Here is a 19,011-nt window from a genome sequence, read left to right on the forward strand (position 1 = left end):
AATTTATGTTACTCTCGTCTAGGATATACACATGAGTGTAATATAGCTTTATGGAACTTACCATGACAAACCCATACAGTCAGCCCAGCCACCGATTGGCTGTATAGGGCTTTCATAGATTTTGCTATGAGTAATGAGGATATGTACCAGTTTCCTTTATAATCTCCTCAAAAGCATCTCTCCCAGCAGTTTGTTATCGCATATATTCCTGTTCTTATTTAACTAATTAAGCAGCCCTTACATTTATATTATAGTTGGAATTTTAAGAGTTAACTCTGTATTTATTCTTTCCATTAATTTCCTAAGAAATAGAAAGAATAAATAAAATCTACATATCGAGCTTAATAAATGGCAAAATTCTCTTTTATTTCGATATTAGCTCTTTCCAGTCGAACTCCGATATATACCGTTCGGTCCGAGGTTCGAATCCCGCGAACGGGCTGGCTGCATGGGCGTTTTCGTGGTTTTTCCCATGTGTAACGTGTATACGAGCCACTTTCCCTTAGAAAGTCCTCCACGAAGGCATCCCTCCTCTTAGGCAGGCAGCCCTAGTGTGCTTTGCCATAATTAAATACACCAAACACCGATATATACCCATCCAGTAAGCAGATAGCTCGTGTGCTAAGCAGTAATCAAATAAATCAAACCAATATACCAGCCTAGATTGTTTTACCTTTGCCTACCGGTATGTTTCCAGCAGAGGCATTCAGTGGTAATTTTGCCATATTCAAAAGTTCAGCATGACTCGTCTTATCATTCTATGCATGCATTTTCTAAATGCTTCGTGGATTCTTTGCCTGCAGCAAATCTTTCAGTAAGTTGAAATCATGTTTTCAAAAAAGGCAACAGACTTAATATTTTTGATATTTTTTCTTCATTTCGTTAATCACTAGTATTTATTTTTTATATTTGTAAACATTATTCCCCAAAATGTTTGAAAAGAAGTGACACTATAATTTATATGAAGATATGCTAAGTAGCAATGATGGATTTTATATGACTTATCTTCACAAGCTAGATGATAATATAAAGAGTGATGTTGACTACAGTAACAATTTTGATAGTGGTAGAAAATAACAAGGGTAATGCAACTAGAATGTCAAGTGAAAGTAAAAATGAACTGACTCTAGGAATTAAAACTCCGAGGATTTGACCATAAGATTTCGAAAATGCATTTTACAGAAAAGTCCTCGATAAACTGGCGAAAATTCGCCAAATGTCGCTGAAACCTAATTGGAGTTTTTTTTGCCATAAGTCCATTTTCTAAACGAACTATGGCCCACCAGCGGCCGAGCGGTAAAGTTGCTGAACACTGGTAGTTCGGTCCGAGGTTCGAATCCCGCGAACGGGCTGGCTGCATGGGTGTTTTCGTGTTTTTCCCATGTGTAACGTGTATACGAGCCAGTTTCCCTTAGAAAGTCCTCCACGAAAGGCATCCCTCCTCTTAGGCAGATAGCCCTAGTGTGCTTTGCCATAATTAAATACACCTAAACGAACTATCTTTACAATTCAGACATCGATCTCTTCAGAAATAATACCATGATGAAAGTATTGGTTTTCGTACAGTCATCAGAGTCAAATAGCATCGACTGCTGTCATTACGTGGGAGGGTGATTAAGTGTTGTTATCAAGTGTTGATCGTTATAATGGTCAGCGATGCTGGATGATATTACATCACTGGGCCGTGTTTCAACTCCCGAGAAGGCTAATACTTTTGTAATTCTTTGTATATGGGAAACTTAAAATACTGGCGATACAAAAGCCCTCACGAAACTTTGGTGGTAGAGAAAGAGGGGTAAAAATCCCGCAGATCCGTTCCTTGGAATATTCATCTTCAAAATTAGGGCGAGCTGGGCAAATTCATTATTGCCACCTATGACAGTGTTTCTCAACCGCCGGTCCGCGAATTCGCCGGTTATTTTTGTCTTCATGATTTATTTATGTGAAATAATTGTGCCAATGGGTCGAATTATTAAACATAGCGGTCCGCAAGAACGTACCGAAATATTTTACCGATCCTTTGAGTAAATCCAGTTGAGAAACACTGACCTATAAGATACTCAAGGCCGACGGCAAACGCAATCCTACGCTTCTTGACAAACTAATGATAAAATTCATGGATTTGTTCAGATGTTACTATCAGATAAGACACAATTAAAATATTTACAATATAATGCCCGAATATGTGCTTCGAAATATAATAATTAGTATAAATAGCCACGGATTTGATTAAAAAAATGTAAAATAAAATTATTACATAGAACTTATTAAATAAATTAATTGGTTTTTGGTAAACTGGAAAAACTTCTGCTTCCCCCCCCCCTGAAATTCGAATCGCGGATTTTCCATTTGCTAATTGCATGTGCTAAAAACTTGCATCATGAGAGCACATAAAAGAGAATGCGATAATTCATTTCAAATTCTGATGTACATTCCTGACAAAGCAATTCCTTTAGTTACTGCTATACTGTTACGTAGCTTTAAAAGTTCTGCTGTGATTTTTTTTTTTAACTGAATTAATCGGTATGAATAGTTTGGATTGGTTTATTTGATTATGGCAAATCACGTTAGGGCTATCTGCCTAACGGAAGAAGTATCTTCATGGACGACTTTTTAAGGGAAACGGATTGCATCCACATTACACATGGAAAACAAAAAACAATGGAAATGCAACCATCATGTTGTCATGGAGTCGAACAACCATTGAACCACCAACGGCTGAACGGTAAAATTGTTGAACACTGAATATGTTGCTTGTATGAAATTTTTCATGTTTTAATCCCTATGTGTAATGCGAATGCGAGCCAGTTCCGTTTAAAAATACTTAACATAGGCATTCCTGCCTGAGACAATTGGGCTTTAAGTGCCTCACTCTAATTCAAATCCAAATGATCTCCCAAGTGCTTTAATTTTGATGAAGCAAATAGATAGTATTGAGTAAAGTCTTTTTTAATTTTACTGCAACATTTGGTTTAATAATTTGGTATAATTATTAGTCGAAAGGAGCTTTGTCCCTGAATGACTATTGTTTCCGTTTTGCGATTTTACTCTGAATCACTATAAATGTCCGTTTCACTTTTCAAACTGTTGCCACCCAATTTTAGAGTCCTGCATTATGTTTGAAGAAATTAAATAATGAAAAATCTGCATAAATGTATGTATATTTCTCGCATTTTGGTAAAACAATGGTACATAGAGCCATCGAAGTTTGAATGACGTAATCCTCCTACGAATATGGGAATGTGGAAGATCAAATTTGAAATTTGGAATTTGTTTTATGATCGATTTCATATTTTGTAAACCTTCAACGAATTTTTGAGTAACAAACTCAACGATTTAAAAGCGAGCAACAGTAACACTCTACAGGGGGGGAGGGAACTTTTTATCTCCAGCGCGCGGAACTGTGTATCGGAAATCCTAAAGATATGCAATTTTTAAAATTATTTTGAGACATTGCTGTTGAACTGAATTTTATGGTTTAAGTGCAAAGAACGTGATATTTAATAAAGGTAACACACAAAATAAAAAAAAAAATAAATAAATAAATAAAAAAAAAATAAATAAAAAAAAAAAAAAAAAAACCGCTTCTTTGGACGTAATTTAAAATCTGAAACTTCTCAGATTTTTTATTTTTTAGTTTATATATAAAGACTGAAATAAATTAGAGTCGTCTTCGCTTAGAGACTTATAAATATAACCTCAGTTCTTTTTATTTCACTTTTGTTTTATAAGAGAGAAGAATGACATAAAAAAGAGCCAATCTAGCCTTGAAATTATTTTATTCTTAAACAAATTACGCGCATTAAGCAGAGAACAATGAGCCTTCCCAACCCGTTCTTTCTTCCTAAACAATGAGCGAACGAATAGCTTTCCGACGAACTTTCGCAATTAGAAGCGTTTCGTTTTCGGTCTTTGAACTACTGTCTTATAAAAAGGGAAAGTGCATACATAATTTGAATTTAAAATGGTTGGTAACTTTTGTACCAAAATCCAGCTATATAAATTTCCGCTTCCCAGAACAACTATTTCGAGAGCTCCTTCCTCCGAATGAGGATGTCTGCGTTAAGAGGTCCCATCCTGTTTCGGCTAATGTATGTATGTACACACACAACTTTGCGTAGGAGAGGCATTTCATTGCGTAGGAAATTGTCAACGTTTGAACAAAGCTGAGCTGGTAAAAATATTTAGCAATATTAACACACGTTGGTTGCCGACATATAAAAAATTAAAATAATTACTCGAGCGCCACAATTGCAGGAAAAGGGAATGTTTGCTGACTGAGAATTGATGCAACATTTATGCTAACAGGGAAAGGGGGGGGAAGCGCAGTCTTTAAAAACCAAGTAACACTATAACACTTTGAAGATTTAAAGTTTAAAAAAGTATTAAGAATTTAAATATATAAAAAAATCGTAAGATTAAAAACTGGGAGTTGATCTTGGTATGCAGATTTCAGTTTAACACCCGAAACAATTTTAAGCTGAACTATTACGATAGACCTATAAGTTTAAGAAATGGTTCCCCCAGAAACTAAGCATATATCTATATCTATATGAATCTATCTATCTATCTATATATATATATATATATATATATATATAACAAATATTCTCCATTCGTAAAAAGAAAATAAAATTTAATTAAGAAATTTTAAAAATAAAAATTATTATTGCTACGAACCAATTTACAATATCATTTAAATTCCAAAAGCGTATGTAAATTAATTGCACGAATCTAAAACCATGAAAAAATATATCATTCCAAAAAACTGAATCCACCATTCCAAAAAACTGCACAAGTGAACAATTGCGGAGAAGGCAGAAGACAGACCCATCAAGGGGAAGCTGCCCCCAAACCCAACTCCTCAATTACTCAATTCGTGTTTCGTCATCCATATAGGCAAGGGTAAAATATACATTACATTTAAAATGAGCTGTTTAAAATGACAAACCCAAAAAGTTGGAAAAGTTTTTGCTACTGTATTTCTTCCCCAATGGCCGGGTGCTTGCTCGGGAACGGTTAGGTAAATACGAACACATCGATCTTTTAGCTGTCTTATCACCGAAGGCGTTGTCCAAGGTGCAGTATAGTCTATGCTTTGGATTAATAATCGCATTTGCGAGAAGGAAGGACACAAAAGAATAACCAAGGGGAAATTGAGCCCATACCCTGTAGTCCCAACCAGCAGTCCACCTAGACCATCCCAGGCGATTAATTATGATATTACTTCAGCATTAAGGCCACGCAGGGACTTGTGTATTTATTTTATAAAAAATTCTTAGTTATTTCAGCTATACATGTGCATTTTTTTCATTGAATCGCTTGCACTTGCATGGCACTTGTTACAGATATTTCGTTTGAGTGGCAATAAATTCTAACCTTTCCGGATGTGAAATCTTGGTAACAACGAACACTTGGAAGAGGTTTCTTTCGAAATGTTTAAAATGGTAAATTTGTTTTATGTATCAAAACGTGAGATTCCTTGGTATTAAGGTATCATGAAATAATAACTTATTCAACAAAGGCTCATGATTTCAAGAAAATAATAACTTAGAACCATGTCAAGGGAATAACGATTGTGAGGCTGCACAATTTAAAGCATTAAAAATAAGTGTTGACGTAAAAGTTAAATAAGTATATATTATTTTAAATAAGTATTATTGGTTTGATTTGGTTCATTTAATTATGGGAAAACATTCAAGGGTTATCTGCCTAAAGGGAGGGATGCCTTCGTGCAGGACTTTCTAAGGGAAACTGGCTCGTATACATGTTACGAATTTGGGAAAACCACGAAAATAACCTTTCAGCCAGCCCGTTCGCCAGGATTCGAACCCCGACCGAAATACACTAACTACCAATAAGTATTTGGACACCTATGCAAATGACGATATCTGCGGTCCTAAGGTACGTCACGGACTCCGCCGGTATATATCGTGTAGGAAACAGCATCGGCTTTAGTCGCATGCAAAATGCCTCGCAGTTCGGAGCTCTCTGATTTCGAGAAAGGTATAATTATCGGGTATCATAAATGTGGCCGATCCTTAAGGGACATATCTAGCGATCTGAAGTACCCAAAATTGACAGTGGCCTATGTGATTAAGAAGTGGAAGGTGAGCGGTGATTGTCGGAATGTGCCCCGAGTCGGCAGACCAACGAAACTGGGAGATAGAGACCGACGAGTGCTGTCCAGAGAAATTCGGAAGAACCGCACCCAACCGATGGCCCTCGTCCGCGAGGAGTTTCAACAGGCATCCGGGAGTATTGTTTCAATGAATACCATCCGTAAGGGAGCACATCTACTTGGTTTTCATGGTCGTGCTGCTGCCCGTAAGCCTTTGATCACAAAGTCCAACCGCGCTGCTCGGTTAATGGGGTGCAAAGCACATCAAAATTGGACCGTAGATCAGTGGAAACGGGTTCTTTGGAGTGACGAATCAAGGTTCACCCTTTACCGTTCGGATGGCAGGGTCTGGGTCTGACGTCTAGGTCTGGGTCTGGAGAACGTCTCCTGCCAGAATGCATTGTGCCAACAGTCAAGTTCGGCGGAAGTGGAATTATGGTCTGGGGGTGTTTCTCCTGATATGGGCTGGGACCCTTGGTCCCCATTCATGGTAAGCTCAACTCCGATGCCTACTGTACTATTTTGGATGACCAATGTGCTTCCTACGTTTTGGCAGTTTTACGGGTTGGACCCTTGTTACTTTCAGGACGACAGTGCCAGTTGTCATGTTTCGAAGTTAACCAAGGCTTGGTATGGTGCCAATGGAGTTCATCGAATGGACTGGCCTGCCCAGAGTCCAGACCTGAACCCTATCGAGAACCTCTGGGACGAGTTGCATCGCCGAATTCAGGGGTGCACTACCCGTGCAAAATCGGTGAAGGAACTTCTATGTCCTCTCCAAGCCGAGTGGAAGAAAATACCACTAGCTGTCATACAAAGACTTGTGGAAAGTATGCCCCGGAGGGTCCACGCTGTAATTACCTCTCGTGGAGGTTTTACCAACTATTGATTTTGAATAAAGTTAGTTTTTCTTTTTTATCACAGGTGTCCTAATACTTATTGGTCGTCAGTGTACCAGTGTTCAGCGACTTTACTATTCGGCTGCTGTTGGGCGCCCAAGCCAATAGGCATTTTGATTCTGGAAATTATTGTTCTAAACAGGATAACTTATTATCCGGTGTATATAAATTTAAACTACAAATATACAATAAAATACAGTAATCTTGAAATAATAACTTAGACACTTAAAGATTTCAAATGAAAGATATCATATAATACTATCTAGCTCATTTTCATTCACTGCTGTTTATAAAACTTCATTGGTTATAAAATTGCATGTTATTTAGTACTAGTAATAGAATTTTAGTCTAATGTCTTTTGAAAGTAAAAGATTCTGCCCATGTACGTGATATATGGCATTAGAAACGCCTTTTTCATATTGCAGATGCTTCTAAAAATCATTAATTGCATACATTAAAGAATTAATTACATTTTAACAGTTAGCTATATTATTAAAATTAAAATAATAATTTAAATTATTAAGAAATTCATTTTATTGCTTTTAAATTACCCAATTTATTAAATTATAAAAAAACAGATTAAGTTTAAAAAATAAATTTGAAGTATTTCTCGGAACTGGATACACGCGATGAGATGAAGAACGGTCCAGAATTTTTAGAGGGTTGGTTTTGTTTTTGTGATTACTGCAAAGCCTCGAGGCCTGCCTGCCTAGGGGAAAGATACTTTCGTGTAAGACCTTCTAAGGAAAACTGATTTGTATACAGTTACACCGCCAGAGATGGCCGCTGACCCAGCTAGATTGCCATATAGTGTGTAGCCATCCCGATGGATACCATCTACTATCTGCAACCCACAAACATATAAAGCGGCATTTGTTTATTAACAACAGATTTTTTTACAGTGGCAACAGTGCCTTCATGAACATAATATCGTATACACGTTACACATGGTAGAAAACAACGAAAACGCCCATGCAGCCAGCCCATTCGCCGGAGGCCGCTGGTGGGGCCCAATGTTTAGAAGGACTCAACTTATCACTAGTCCGGGCAGTTACGAACAAAAATTGGTATTCATAAGCAATTACTTTTAAATATGATCTGGTTTCGATATTTGTAAATTTTTTTCCAGGTAGCAGAGACTGTCTGTCTTGAAGGATTCAGCCATTGCCTACTCTGCTTCTAAAACGGCACAATTCACTTACCTTTTCAGTTGATACTTCCACGCCATAAAAGCCTATTTTTGTCATGATAAATACCGTAAGCTTGGTTTACGACCTAAATTATACCAGCATCTTCCTTCCAGTATGCTCTCGATTATCCGAACTCGTGCCGGGGAAGCAGGTCGCGATAACTGAAAAACACACATAATCAAAACTATCAATTTTCATGCATATTGTATGTGGTTATGCCTTCAATCAGCTAGTTAATAAAATCTTGATTTAAAATATTCTTAGTTAAATATTACATGTGACTAAACAACGAAACTGATATAAATATGCATTCCCTTCGCTGCTTATTCTTAGGTAAGAATATAGCTATGATACCGTTTTTCTTCGTAAATTAAAAATTTCAACTAAGAGATTTGTTTATTGATGACTTAACAGGAATTATTATTGGTCATATGTAAAAGTTTGTAGAGAAACGAAATTTGTCTTGAGTGTTTGCCACGCCTTTGGATTACGTTGTATCAGACAGTTTAATCAAATTGAATTTGTAAGAAATTATCACATTCCCCTTCCCTGTACGTGTAAAAGTAGAATACGTAGAAAAAGGTGAATACATCAGTCTGGCAAAATAAAAATACGTAGTTCGAATCCTGGTAAAGACGGTTATTTTTAAGTTCCCGCTTTGAAAGCCTAACGAGTCTGTACATTTTGAGAAATAATAATTAAGTCTGTATTTTGCTTATTGCGTGAAAAAATAAATGACACTGATTGGTTATTTCATGAAATATTATTTTTCTGTATGGAAAGATAATTGCGAAAAGTTATTAAAAAAGTGCAAGGTGATCTTCATCCTGAAAATAAATAATAAAAATTATATCAAGTGACCAATAAATGCTTTGGATAGAATAATCACTCGTATAGTTTAAAAAAATTAACAGTGAAATCACACCATTTTATTGAAATAGTATGAATTCTGCTTCGCAAGCTTTCATAAATACTCGCCGCATTTTATTTTATCTTTTCATTTTTTACTTTTTTGTTTTATCCTGAGGTACCATTGCTGATGATAGCTCAAGGAGCGGTAGATTGCTGTAAATGGTCAGGTTTTATTGGCATTAACGAGCGCTTGGGTGCAAGAGAACTGGAAGCGGCGGTTCGGAATCATTTCTTCCAATTAACGAATGCAAATTAGGAAGTATTAGAGCTTAGATATCATATTTATCAAGGCCATTTGTTACATAATAATACAATTTGCACTCATCATACTTCCGAATTTCAAAGTAGGTCATGAATGTGAAACTATGCAAACGGGTTCATCCCCACAAATTTTTAACTCTCTATGAATTATCAAAGATTATTGTAATGCAGATTTCTCATATTTGCTGTTTCAAGCAAGGACGTCCTTCTGTGACAGAAGCGAGATTTAGGTATGGGGAATACATTTTTGTTTGAGGATGCTTTTAATCGGACAAAGAAAGCTGCTGGCTGGAAGTGAAACTTGTTCTAGAAAATGAATTTGTTTTTCTTACGCTGGAAAACATGTACTATAATTTGGATATATCACGCTTGTAACTATTCTGTGTAGCTATAAGGCTTCCGCATGGTAACATTGTTTTAAAAATGTAATTTTTCGTAAACAAACATTCGTTAATATTACCATTCTTAGAAAATGATTAGTTTATTTTTGACATAAATAAGTTTTTCCCGAAATTTTTAGCCTCGAGATACATGCACGAATACATTTGTCATTTATTGCGATTCACATGCATTCAGTTCCTTTGAAAAATTCCGCAGGAAAAAAAGGAATTCCTAGAGGAAAATATAATAAAATATATAAACATTCATAATTCTTAACAATTAACTGATAATTAGGAAATTGTTCGTAACTGCAGGCAATTGTGAAATAAGAAAAGAGCATTTGAAAGCATCATAACCTATCAGAATTTATCTTCCAACCCGTACTTTTAGAACTTCTGACAATTTCAAATAGAAAATTCCAGTATTCCAAGTACAAAACCAAAAATTAATGAAAATCATTCTTTAATACAGAAATTAGCTCATTTGTTACAGTTGTCAAAATGTACAATTTTTGCAGTAGTGTGCAGTTTCCCATCCGAAGTATTTTTAAATTTAAGTCTTAATTCTATTTTGAGAATTTCTGGAGATGCAAATATACACAGCTTGTTTCGCTTAGAATCATTAAAAGAACTGTTAACATATAAATATCACTATATATAGTTCGAATGACAGAAGATACTGAACCTTCGGGGCCCTGGTTCCATTTTATTTTTGTGTCTTGGTAACTCATCCTGTACGAATACGTTCTTCTTCAGTTTATTGAAAGAACGGGTTCCATGTGTAGCGTGTATACGAGCCAGTTTCTCTTAGAAAGTCCTTTACAAAGACATCCCTGCCCTTATGCAAATAACCTCCACTGCTTTGCCATAATTAAATAAACGAAACCAAAACTTGAAAGAACAGCTTTCCAATACAATGCAACTTCTTCTGCCAATGATATACGCACATTCTTGGATGACCATTTCTCCTGCTGCTGCATGGACTGGAAGAACAGCGTTGATTCTCTTTGTGCTATAGGAATGCAAGGTTGCAATAATAAATAACACAAAAATAGTATACAACTAAGGGTAATATGATCGATTGACACTATTATTTGTGGCATGGGAATTCTGACACATACCGAATGAGTCAGGAATTTTGGTATACTCGATTGATCGCACCGTATGATGACAGTATTATATATAGCAGGGGTGGCCAAAGTGCGGCTCGCGAGCCTGATACGACTTTCGCAGGCAAATTGCGCGGCTCATGCATGTAACAGGGTTCGTAGCGGTCCTTATAAGTGCTTATAAGTCCTTATATTTGAAAATAAAATATAAAGGCCCTTATAGGTGCTTACTTTTTCTTTAGCCCCCCCCTTTTTTTTTTTAATGAACGCGCTATTTTTCCCCGTTCCAAAGCCGAAACTAAATAAACAACTTTTCTTCCTAATATGGAATGTCAGATGGTGAATCATACTCCCGAAAATAGCTTTTCCCCCTTTCTCTGCATTAACATAACCTTTGGTGTGAACGAAGAGTACAGACAGGTAGGTGCCCGTCGTTCTATTGGTCAAAGAATTGCGAAAGCAGTAGAAAATTCCGGTACATTCGGCATTCTTTCCTCCCACCCAAATATTACATACGTTTGAATTTCTATCAAGATCTTAATAATTTGCATTCTCGTTCCGCTTGGTCAGTTCATATTCGTGTTTATTATGATCGTTATGCTTATATTATGAGCATATGTATGAATGTTTGTAATAAAATAGTTGTAGTAACTGCTGAAGTATAGTAAACTTCCAAAAATGGTTGTGTTTTAACACAGATTAGCTTTCTAAGGAATAATATTCGGAATGGCTTGAATAAAGGGAAAGTAATCGAATAGTCAAAATGATTTCATTTTTTTAGCCAATACATTATAAAGTACGAAGATTGGGAGGTTCTCCCCTTTCTCCGCAAAATCTCGAATATTGAAACTGTTACAGTAATTATTAGGTTCCAAGCGAATACAATAAATATGCCTTATTATTATTTATTTTCTCTATTTTGAACTGAAATTTCATCATTAAATTTTGTAATATAGTTTAGTTCTGCATAGTTTTTTTTCTCTCATTGTAAACTAGTTCTGTAAATTGAACTTTTATTTAAAATTTTAAAAAAAGTAATTATTTTCCATGGTTGAGGTAATGCTTATTCTCTCTTAACAAATACTGCATTTCTCATATTTTAAATTACAAGTCTAATTTTTAAGGTTGTGCAGTTGTGTATAATGTAATTAGACAGGTGCTTATTTTTTTTCTTAAAATGTGCTTGAAAAGTGCTTATTATAGGTGCTTATTTTTTAACTAAAATGTGGCTATGAACTCTGATATAAAATATATGTTTGAAATATGGTAAACTAAAACTATTCAGTGTCCAAAAAGAAGTAATTAATTAGTTTAGACCAAGGGTCGACAACCTTTTGAGTCGGAAGAGTCAAAAATTACAATTTACAAAATTTCAAAGTTTTTAAAAAGCCACTAAATTTTTTCTTGCCAACAATAAATAGTACTCGCATAAATAAAGTTTTTTGATAAACAAAAACTAATCTATTTATTCATAAGAAAAAAATATATTTATTCATATATAAATAGTGTTTTTCACAACAAATTAGATAATATATATATGGCATTATTAGATAATTTCTTATTATTTAAGTAAAAAATTAAAACAATTAAACATTTACTTACAACACTAACTTGTACTTCAATTAAAAAAAAAAAAAAAAAAAAAAGAGCAAACAAATTCAATGGGAGCGTTGGCTTTGCATGGTTTTAGAAAGTTTGGATAAATTTGGCTCATAACGTGTTCTTTTAAGTTTCAAACACGACTCTAAATTTTTATTTGTTAGTTGGCTTCTTACTGTACTTTTAATTATATTCATGCTCGCAAGAATATGGCGATCCGAAGGTAGTCAGCACTCCAAATGCCAACTTCTTCACCTCACTGTAGCAATCTGGAAGACTATTCCATAAGTTGAATATAAGTGCCTCAACTCGCGGCATTTCTTTTAAAGTTGACCGCTTTTGTTGCATTACGTACATTCATTTCTGGACCTCCAACTCTTCCAACTTGCTTTTCATCTCTGTAAATTTTCCACTCCACAAAGCTTTACTTTTTAAAATCGATCAATTGCATTTCTAGAGATTCAGTATCAATTCCAAATGGCTCAATGTGGATTTCGTTACTATTTGTGTTGAGAGGATTTACTATGAATGCTAGAGTAGTTTCGTTGGTTTTGTCTGTCAGCAAATTCATCTTTAATTTTTTTGTAACTGTGCTGAAGTAATTCGTGTCAACAGTTGCACTGGTTTTATCGCGATAGTGCTTTAGAAATTGAAAATGAAGTAATTTACCGCTCTGAATATCTTCTGCAAAAAGATTTTTTTTTTTTTTTTTTTTTTTCAAAACAAACCTATTCTTCTTCTAAAACATAGGCTGGGTTTTCCTTTCCTTGCAATTTTAGATTCAGCTCATTTAATTTCGCTGTGACATCCACCATAAAGTAAAATTTTTGCAACCATTTGTTGTTCTCTAATTCAGGGTGATTAAGGCCTTTTTCATTTAGGAATGTATTTATTTCATTCAAGCACAAAGCAGAACGTTTCAACACCTTTCATTTGGAAAGCCATTGTGAAGAAGGAAGTCGGAATACTAAGTCTCCATTTCGTTTAAGAATTCTTTAAACTGACAATGGTACAGTGCTTTTGACAAGATGCTGTTAACAATCTTGATTACTAAATTCATGACCTCAACTATTTGGTGGAAATGTTTGGGCACAAAAGTGCTTCTTGGTGTATTATGCAGCGAAACGTAACAATTTCGTCGTTTATTTTGCTCTGAAGAATCGTTGTTGCCCTTTATTTTTTTCCTGTCATACTTCTGGCTCCATCAGTTGCTACTGAAACGATTTTATTTAAATCGATCTTATTGCCTTCTAGGCATTTTTGTATGGCATTCGCTATATCTTCCCCTCTATTTTGTCCCGAGAGCGGTAAGATTGACTTTTATCTACTTTTATCTACTTTTTAAGCCGTGACTTTTTAAGACTCATCTATAGCAAGGCAGAAGAAAGCTGAATATCTTCCACCTGCAAATATGTTACATTTGAAGACATTTTAGTTATTCTATCTTGTACTGTTTTAGCGGATAGTGGCAAATCTTTGATTTTTTTCAAGATTTCTGGTTTGTTTTTGAAATCACAAAACAGTACTTCAGATGCACGTATGAAGCAATCTTTGACATACTCCCCATCTGTGAATGGTTTGCCTTTTTTTTTTTTCAATTTCTAATGATACCGTGAAGCTTGCCAGATTAACATTACTTGTATATTGCGTCCAGTTACTTAACATGGAACTTGATTGCTGTTTTTGGAGCTCATCGACAGCTTTCTTTCGTTCTTCGCTGGCTGGGTATTTACTAGCAAATTGAGTACGTTTTTTTAGTGAAGTGTCTCTCTAAATTTGATTTCTTATTGTGCGTGAGTTTTTCGAGGCAAATGAGACAAGTCGGAAGGCCATTTGAGTTGCATATGAAAGCGAACGACTGCGTCCAATCCCGATTGAATTCTCGATGCTCTTCTTCAATTCTTCTCTGTTCTTTTTTTTTTTTTTTTTTTTATGAAATAAATAATATTTGCGTATGAAACTAAAGAGCCGCGGCTTCACATCCAAAGAGCTGCATGTGAGGCTCGCAAGTCGCAGGTTGACGACACCTGGTTTAGACTGTTTTTACAAATTTATCAGGAATTTCTTTCTATTTAAAACCTCCTCCACTACTTCTATAATGATGTAAATATGAACTTGTGTCTTTTAGAAAATCTAGATGTGGCTCTCGAACATTCCTGAATTCAAACGTGCGGCTCTTACTGACATGAAGTTTGGCCAACCCTGATATATTGGATAAGTGAAATAATTCCATTTGAAACAACATACACAACAATGCCAACCACACTCACTTTATTGCCTCCAACTTTAGCCATTTTGCGCGTATCCGGTCCTTCACGATATAGCTGTAGGTCTTTTCAGAAGTTTTTCTTTTCTGGGTGTTTTCTGTTGTAAGTAGTCGTTTGTTTCACATCCAGATGGTAGACGATAACAATGCTGTATTTAAAATCATGTTTGTTCAGTACCACAGCATACAATCGTCCATGCTGTAACTGTAATTTGCTGCGCTGTCTTGGTTAATAATATATATATACGGGGATATATTTCATGTTTGAAATGGGGAGAAAGAAATAATTTTCTAGTATTTCCTTTACAATATATAATAATATATTACATTTATTTAAAATATGTATTTTTAACTCAGTGTATACAAGGCTGGTGTATGTAATTTTTAAGGCCTCACGCAAGTTGAACTTGTGTGTTCTGTAACTTTAAAATTGTACTGGTTCAGACTATTACAGAATTTATAGGTGGTTAATCTCCTGAGTTCTGCTTGGAGATTTTTGGGCATCTGGAAAGCTTTTTACAACTGCAATTCATAGCTTCCCTATTTGTTAACCATTTTATTTCGGAAACAAAATTTATAGACACTTATATAATGTATTTTATATATTAACAATTTTCAAAATTATGTAGTATTCCACAGCCAAATAAACTACAAGTATAGTAAAACACTGTAATGCGACACTTGTATAATATTAATAAAAATGCACTTGTATAATATTAATAAAAATGCACTTGTATAATATTAATAATATTAATACACTTGTATAATATTAATAATATTAATAAAATTTCAGCGAAATCTGAAAAGGGCAGAATATTTTCAAGAAATTCAGCAATTTAACCATATATAATGTTCTACACTTCTAATCCTTTTTAGATTTTACAGTATTTTGTTGTAGATATGTACTTAAAAGCATGTAGTCTGATTTATTTTTTAAATTACTTTTCATCACTATTCATAAAGGTTATCTTGTATCCTCATAGTTTTGTTACATAAAATCAATAACATTTTCTTTTTCTCTTCGGGCCCTTTTTTTTAATTGTTTACTTAAATCTTCCCATTTCTTACCTTCTCAGCACTAGACCCGTTAACTAGCTTGTCAGTATCCAGTGAACGTGCCATGTCTTTCTTCTGTTATTGTAGGAAAATCTTTTAACCATCATTCATTCATTAAAGATCGTAAATAATTTTTTATTAGTTTTGCAAATCTGCGTTCATCTGAGGTTGCACATCTGAAGCACAACACGTTCTTAGTGCAATTAACACATATGGGAAAATATCTTCCAATATGTTTTTCCTGGATATACTGAAATACCATTGTACAGCTGTTGGCAAATAAAACACACTCGGCTTCAAATCTTTCTGTACTTTTTTTGCGTTATTCCTATCTCGAAGTACACTGCGATCTCTTCGCTTATAAAAAACATCGGAGAATTGCGGAGACTCGGCTTCGTGCAATCCTCGGCAACAGCGGATATCTAGGAAACGCATTTTCTCGTTTTTCCCTTTAGAAAATGTTCAGCGAAATTCTGTATTCCCGCAGAAATTTTACTGCAGTTTCTTACATTTCCAGCAAATTTCACAAGCTTATATTTAAAACTAAGTGTACGGCAAAAAGTATCCCGATTTGTTTATAAAAACCGTTCGAACGTGGAATAAAAAGAAAGAGAACGCATCGCATACAAAAGTGGCGGCGTTGCTTGAATGAAACGATTGTTATGCGTATGTTTGTTTGCCGGAAGAATGGTTATGTGCATGGCTGGAAGAATTCGGCATATTCTGAAAATTTGGTGATTTCTACTAAGGTGGTTGCATTAATACATAAGTACTATAATTTAATATTTAAATCTTATATTAAAGGAAACTATCATATTCATAGCTGATCAAATTGTTTCTCTTTCATATTTTATGCCTTTAATTTAATATATTGGATTAAAAAGGATAATTTCTCTTTTAGGTGATTTCTGTGGTTGAGATGTGCATGTCGGACCCTAACAATCCATCGAACGAAACCAGCTCTGTGAAGGTGTTCTGCGAACACTTGACCCATGTTCCCGAATGGGTAGCAAAGCATACGAGTCCGCCACCCCAGCTTACACGGGTAAGAAATACTTTAATGTGCGAATAGCGGCTATTTAGGAAATGCAGTTCCTTGTTATTTCCTTTAGAAAATGTTGAGCAAAATTCTGCTTCCTGCAGAAAGTTTACCACAGTTTCTTCCATTGCTGGAAAATTTCGCAAGCTCATACTTTGAAATTAAGTTTAAGGCAAAAAATATGGTTTGTTTATGACAAGAGTTAGAACTTGAACCACAAAGAAAAAGAAGGAATATAAGAATGGCGGCGTTTCTTGAATGAAACAATTGTTACGAATATATTTTTGCCGAAAGAATTGTTATGCGCATGGTTGCCAGAGTTTGGTACATTCTGAAAATGTGGCGACTTCTACTAACGTGGCTGCGTTAATACGTAAATACCGAAATTACATTTCTTTGGTTTTGCCACATAAAAACTTCATTAAATTTATAAGAGATGTTATCACGTTAACATTTAATTCAGTATCTGCAACGAGATAATTTTTTTAATACAGTTTTTTTAGTTACATCCAAGAAGATCATCGTTACGTATTTTCCGTGGAAAGCCATCGTCAGATAAAGTATTTAACCTGATACAATCACTACCCACTGTTCATTGCAGGTGCCATCCAGTCTGTGGGAAGATAACTGCCCTACAGAAGGACCCCAAACTCGAATCCTGGAGAAAGCATGGATGTTTGTAAGTGTTTGTGTAGCAAGGGGGCAATCAAAATACATGACGAGCCGAAATCCTCTCGAGAGGTTGATGGTAGGAGAAGAGCGATGGGAGAACCTCGGATCTCTTGCTGGAGTGTTTTCCCTTGTTTTCTATCCGAGGCGGAAACTTAGCAGTTAGCAAGGCTTGGCGATATCTGATATGCGTAGATGGATACATATTAGATGCAATGAATGCGCAGATGCTGACCTGTCTTGAACCTGTACCTGTTCACTGCATGTTTCTGCAGTTGTAAATTTACTGCAGTTTCCATCAAAAACGAAGACGTTTGTAATAAATGTAAACTATCGTATTAGTTTATTGTAAGCAGATGTGTTTATTATTATTATTAGCTGTGAGTAAGGTATTGTTACGAAATGTACAGGCGCTGTGAGATAGCTTCCCCGCAAAGCAGTTTTAGGGTTGCCATAAAAACGGCAAGGGAAGGCAGGGTTGCCACATTTGGAAAGAAATCGCCCATTTGGCGACAAAATTGGCGATATACCATGGACGGATGGAGAACTTTCTGGAACGAATTCTTACCGGTTTAGCCCCGAATGTTCTCGAACACAAGCCGAAAGCTATATAAACCCTGCTGGTCCGCTGTCAGTGAATGTAAGAATTGGAGGCTCCCTTCAGCCCACCTGGACACAAGTGTCCCCATAGCTCAAAAGAAGGGGTCAGTGAATGTGTGTGCCTCGTAGAGTGTCTCATCTAGTTAGTCCGTGCGGAGACGATCGAGTTGACAGCCGGCCAGCGAGTGCCGAGTGGGTCGTCGAGTGCACCGAAGGAGTCTGTTAGTGTATCGCGGTTAGTGCATCGTCGAGAAGAGCGTATTGAGCTCCGGGAACAACTGAACCGAAGAGTCGGGAGCTGTGCTCGTGTGTTGTCGAGTACATCGCGAGTTGTAGCGTGGAGAGTCTCGAGAGTACGTGGAGTTCCGAGAACGACCAAGCAGAGTCGGGAGCTGTACTCCGGAAAGCAGAGTCAGGTGCTTTGCAGGAAGCTGTCTCCTTTGCAGGAACTGTTATTGCCTGACAGTGTGAAGGCTGTGTCGCTGATTGTTCCAGCATGTTTATAGTAGATCTTTGACGACCGTGAAAGTGTTTTGGAGCTGTCCTGACAATACTGGCAAATAAAGTGGGTTTCGATACTTCATTAAGTGTCGTCGTTATTCACTCCATATCTACGAACTCCGTACGAACGTAAAGGAAGAATAAAAAAAGTAACAGTATTTTAGACCCTTTAACCTTACATATCAAAATAGGCTATCCTATGTGACCAGGTCGTAAGACTCCTCTTTTTTTTCCGTGTGTGTGTGGTTTTTCCTGAACATTGGTTAAATCCATCTGTTTTGCTTATAATATTATGTTGTGTTCATTTTTCAACGAAATTATATTTAAATAAAATCATTGGGTATCTAGCATCATCTGCTTCTTCATGTTCATCATCTCTCTAACATTCTGTATTATTACGTGTGTATAT

The 19,011-nt window shown here is 35.8% G+C and overlaps 1 protein-coding gene across 1 annotated transcript in view; it reads left to right on the forward strand.

Annotated features, from left to right (window-relative positions):
• The window catches only part of LOC118187376 (uncharacterized), a 143,927-nt gene that overhangs the window by 91,141 nt on the left and 33,775 nt on the right, over positions 1-19,011 (forward strand). Inside the window, exon 3 of the mRNA XM_035357588.2 lies at positions 16,695-16,838. Coding sequence (XP_035213479.1) covers positions 16,695-16,838 — 144 coding nt within the window. The remainder of the gene's footprint in view (positions 1-16,694; positions 16,839-19,011) is intronic.

The sequence above is a fragment of the Stegodyphus dumicola genome, chromosome 8, assembly GCF_044657685.1.
Source record: "Stegodyphus dumicola isolate Sdum_Otavi_A_Nest chromosome 8, ASM4465768v1".
NCBI classification, from domain to species: domain Eukaryota; kingdom Metazoa; phylum Arthropoda; class Arachnida; order Araneae; family Eresidae; genus Stegodyphus; species Stegodyphus dumicola.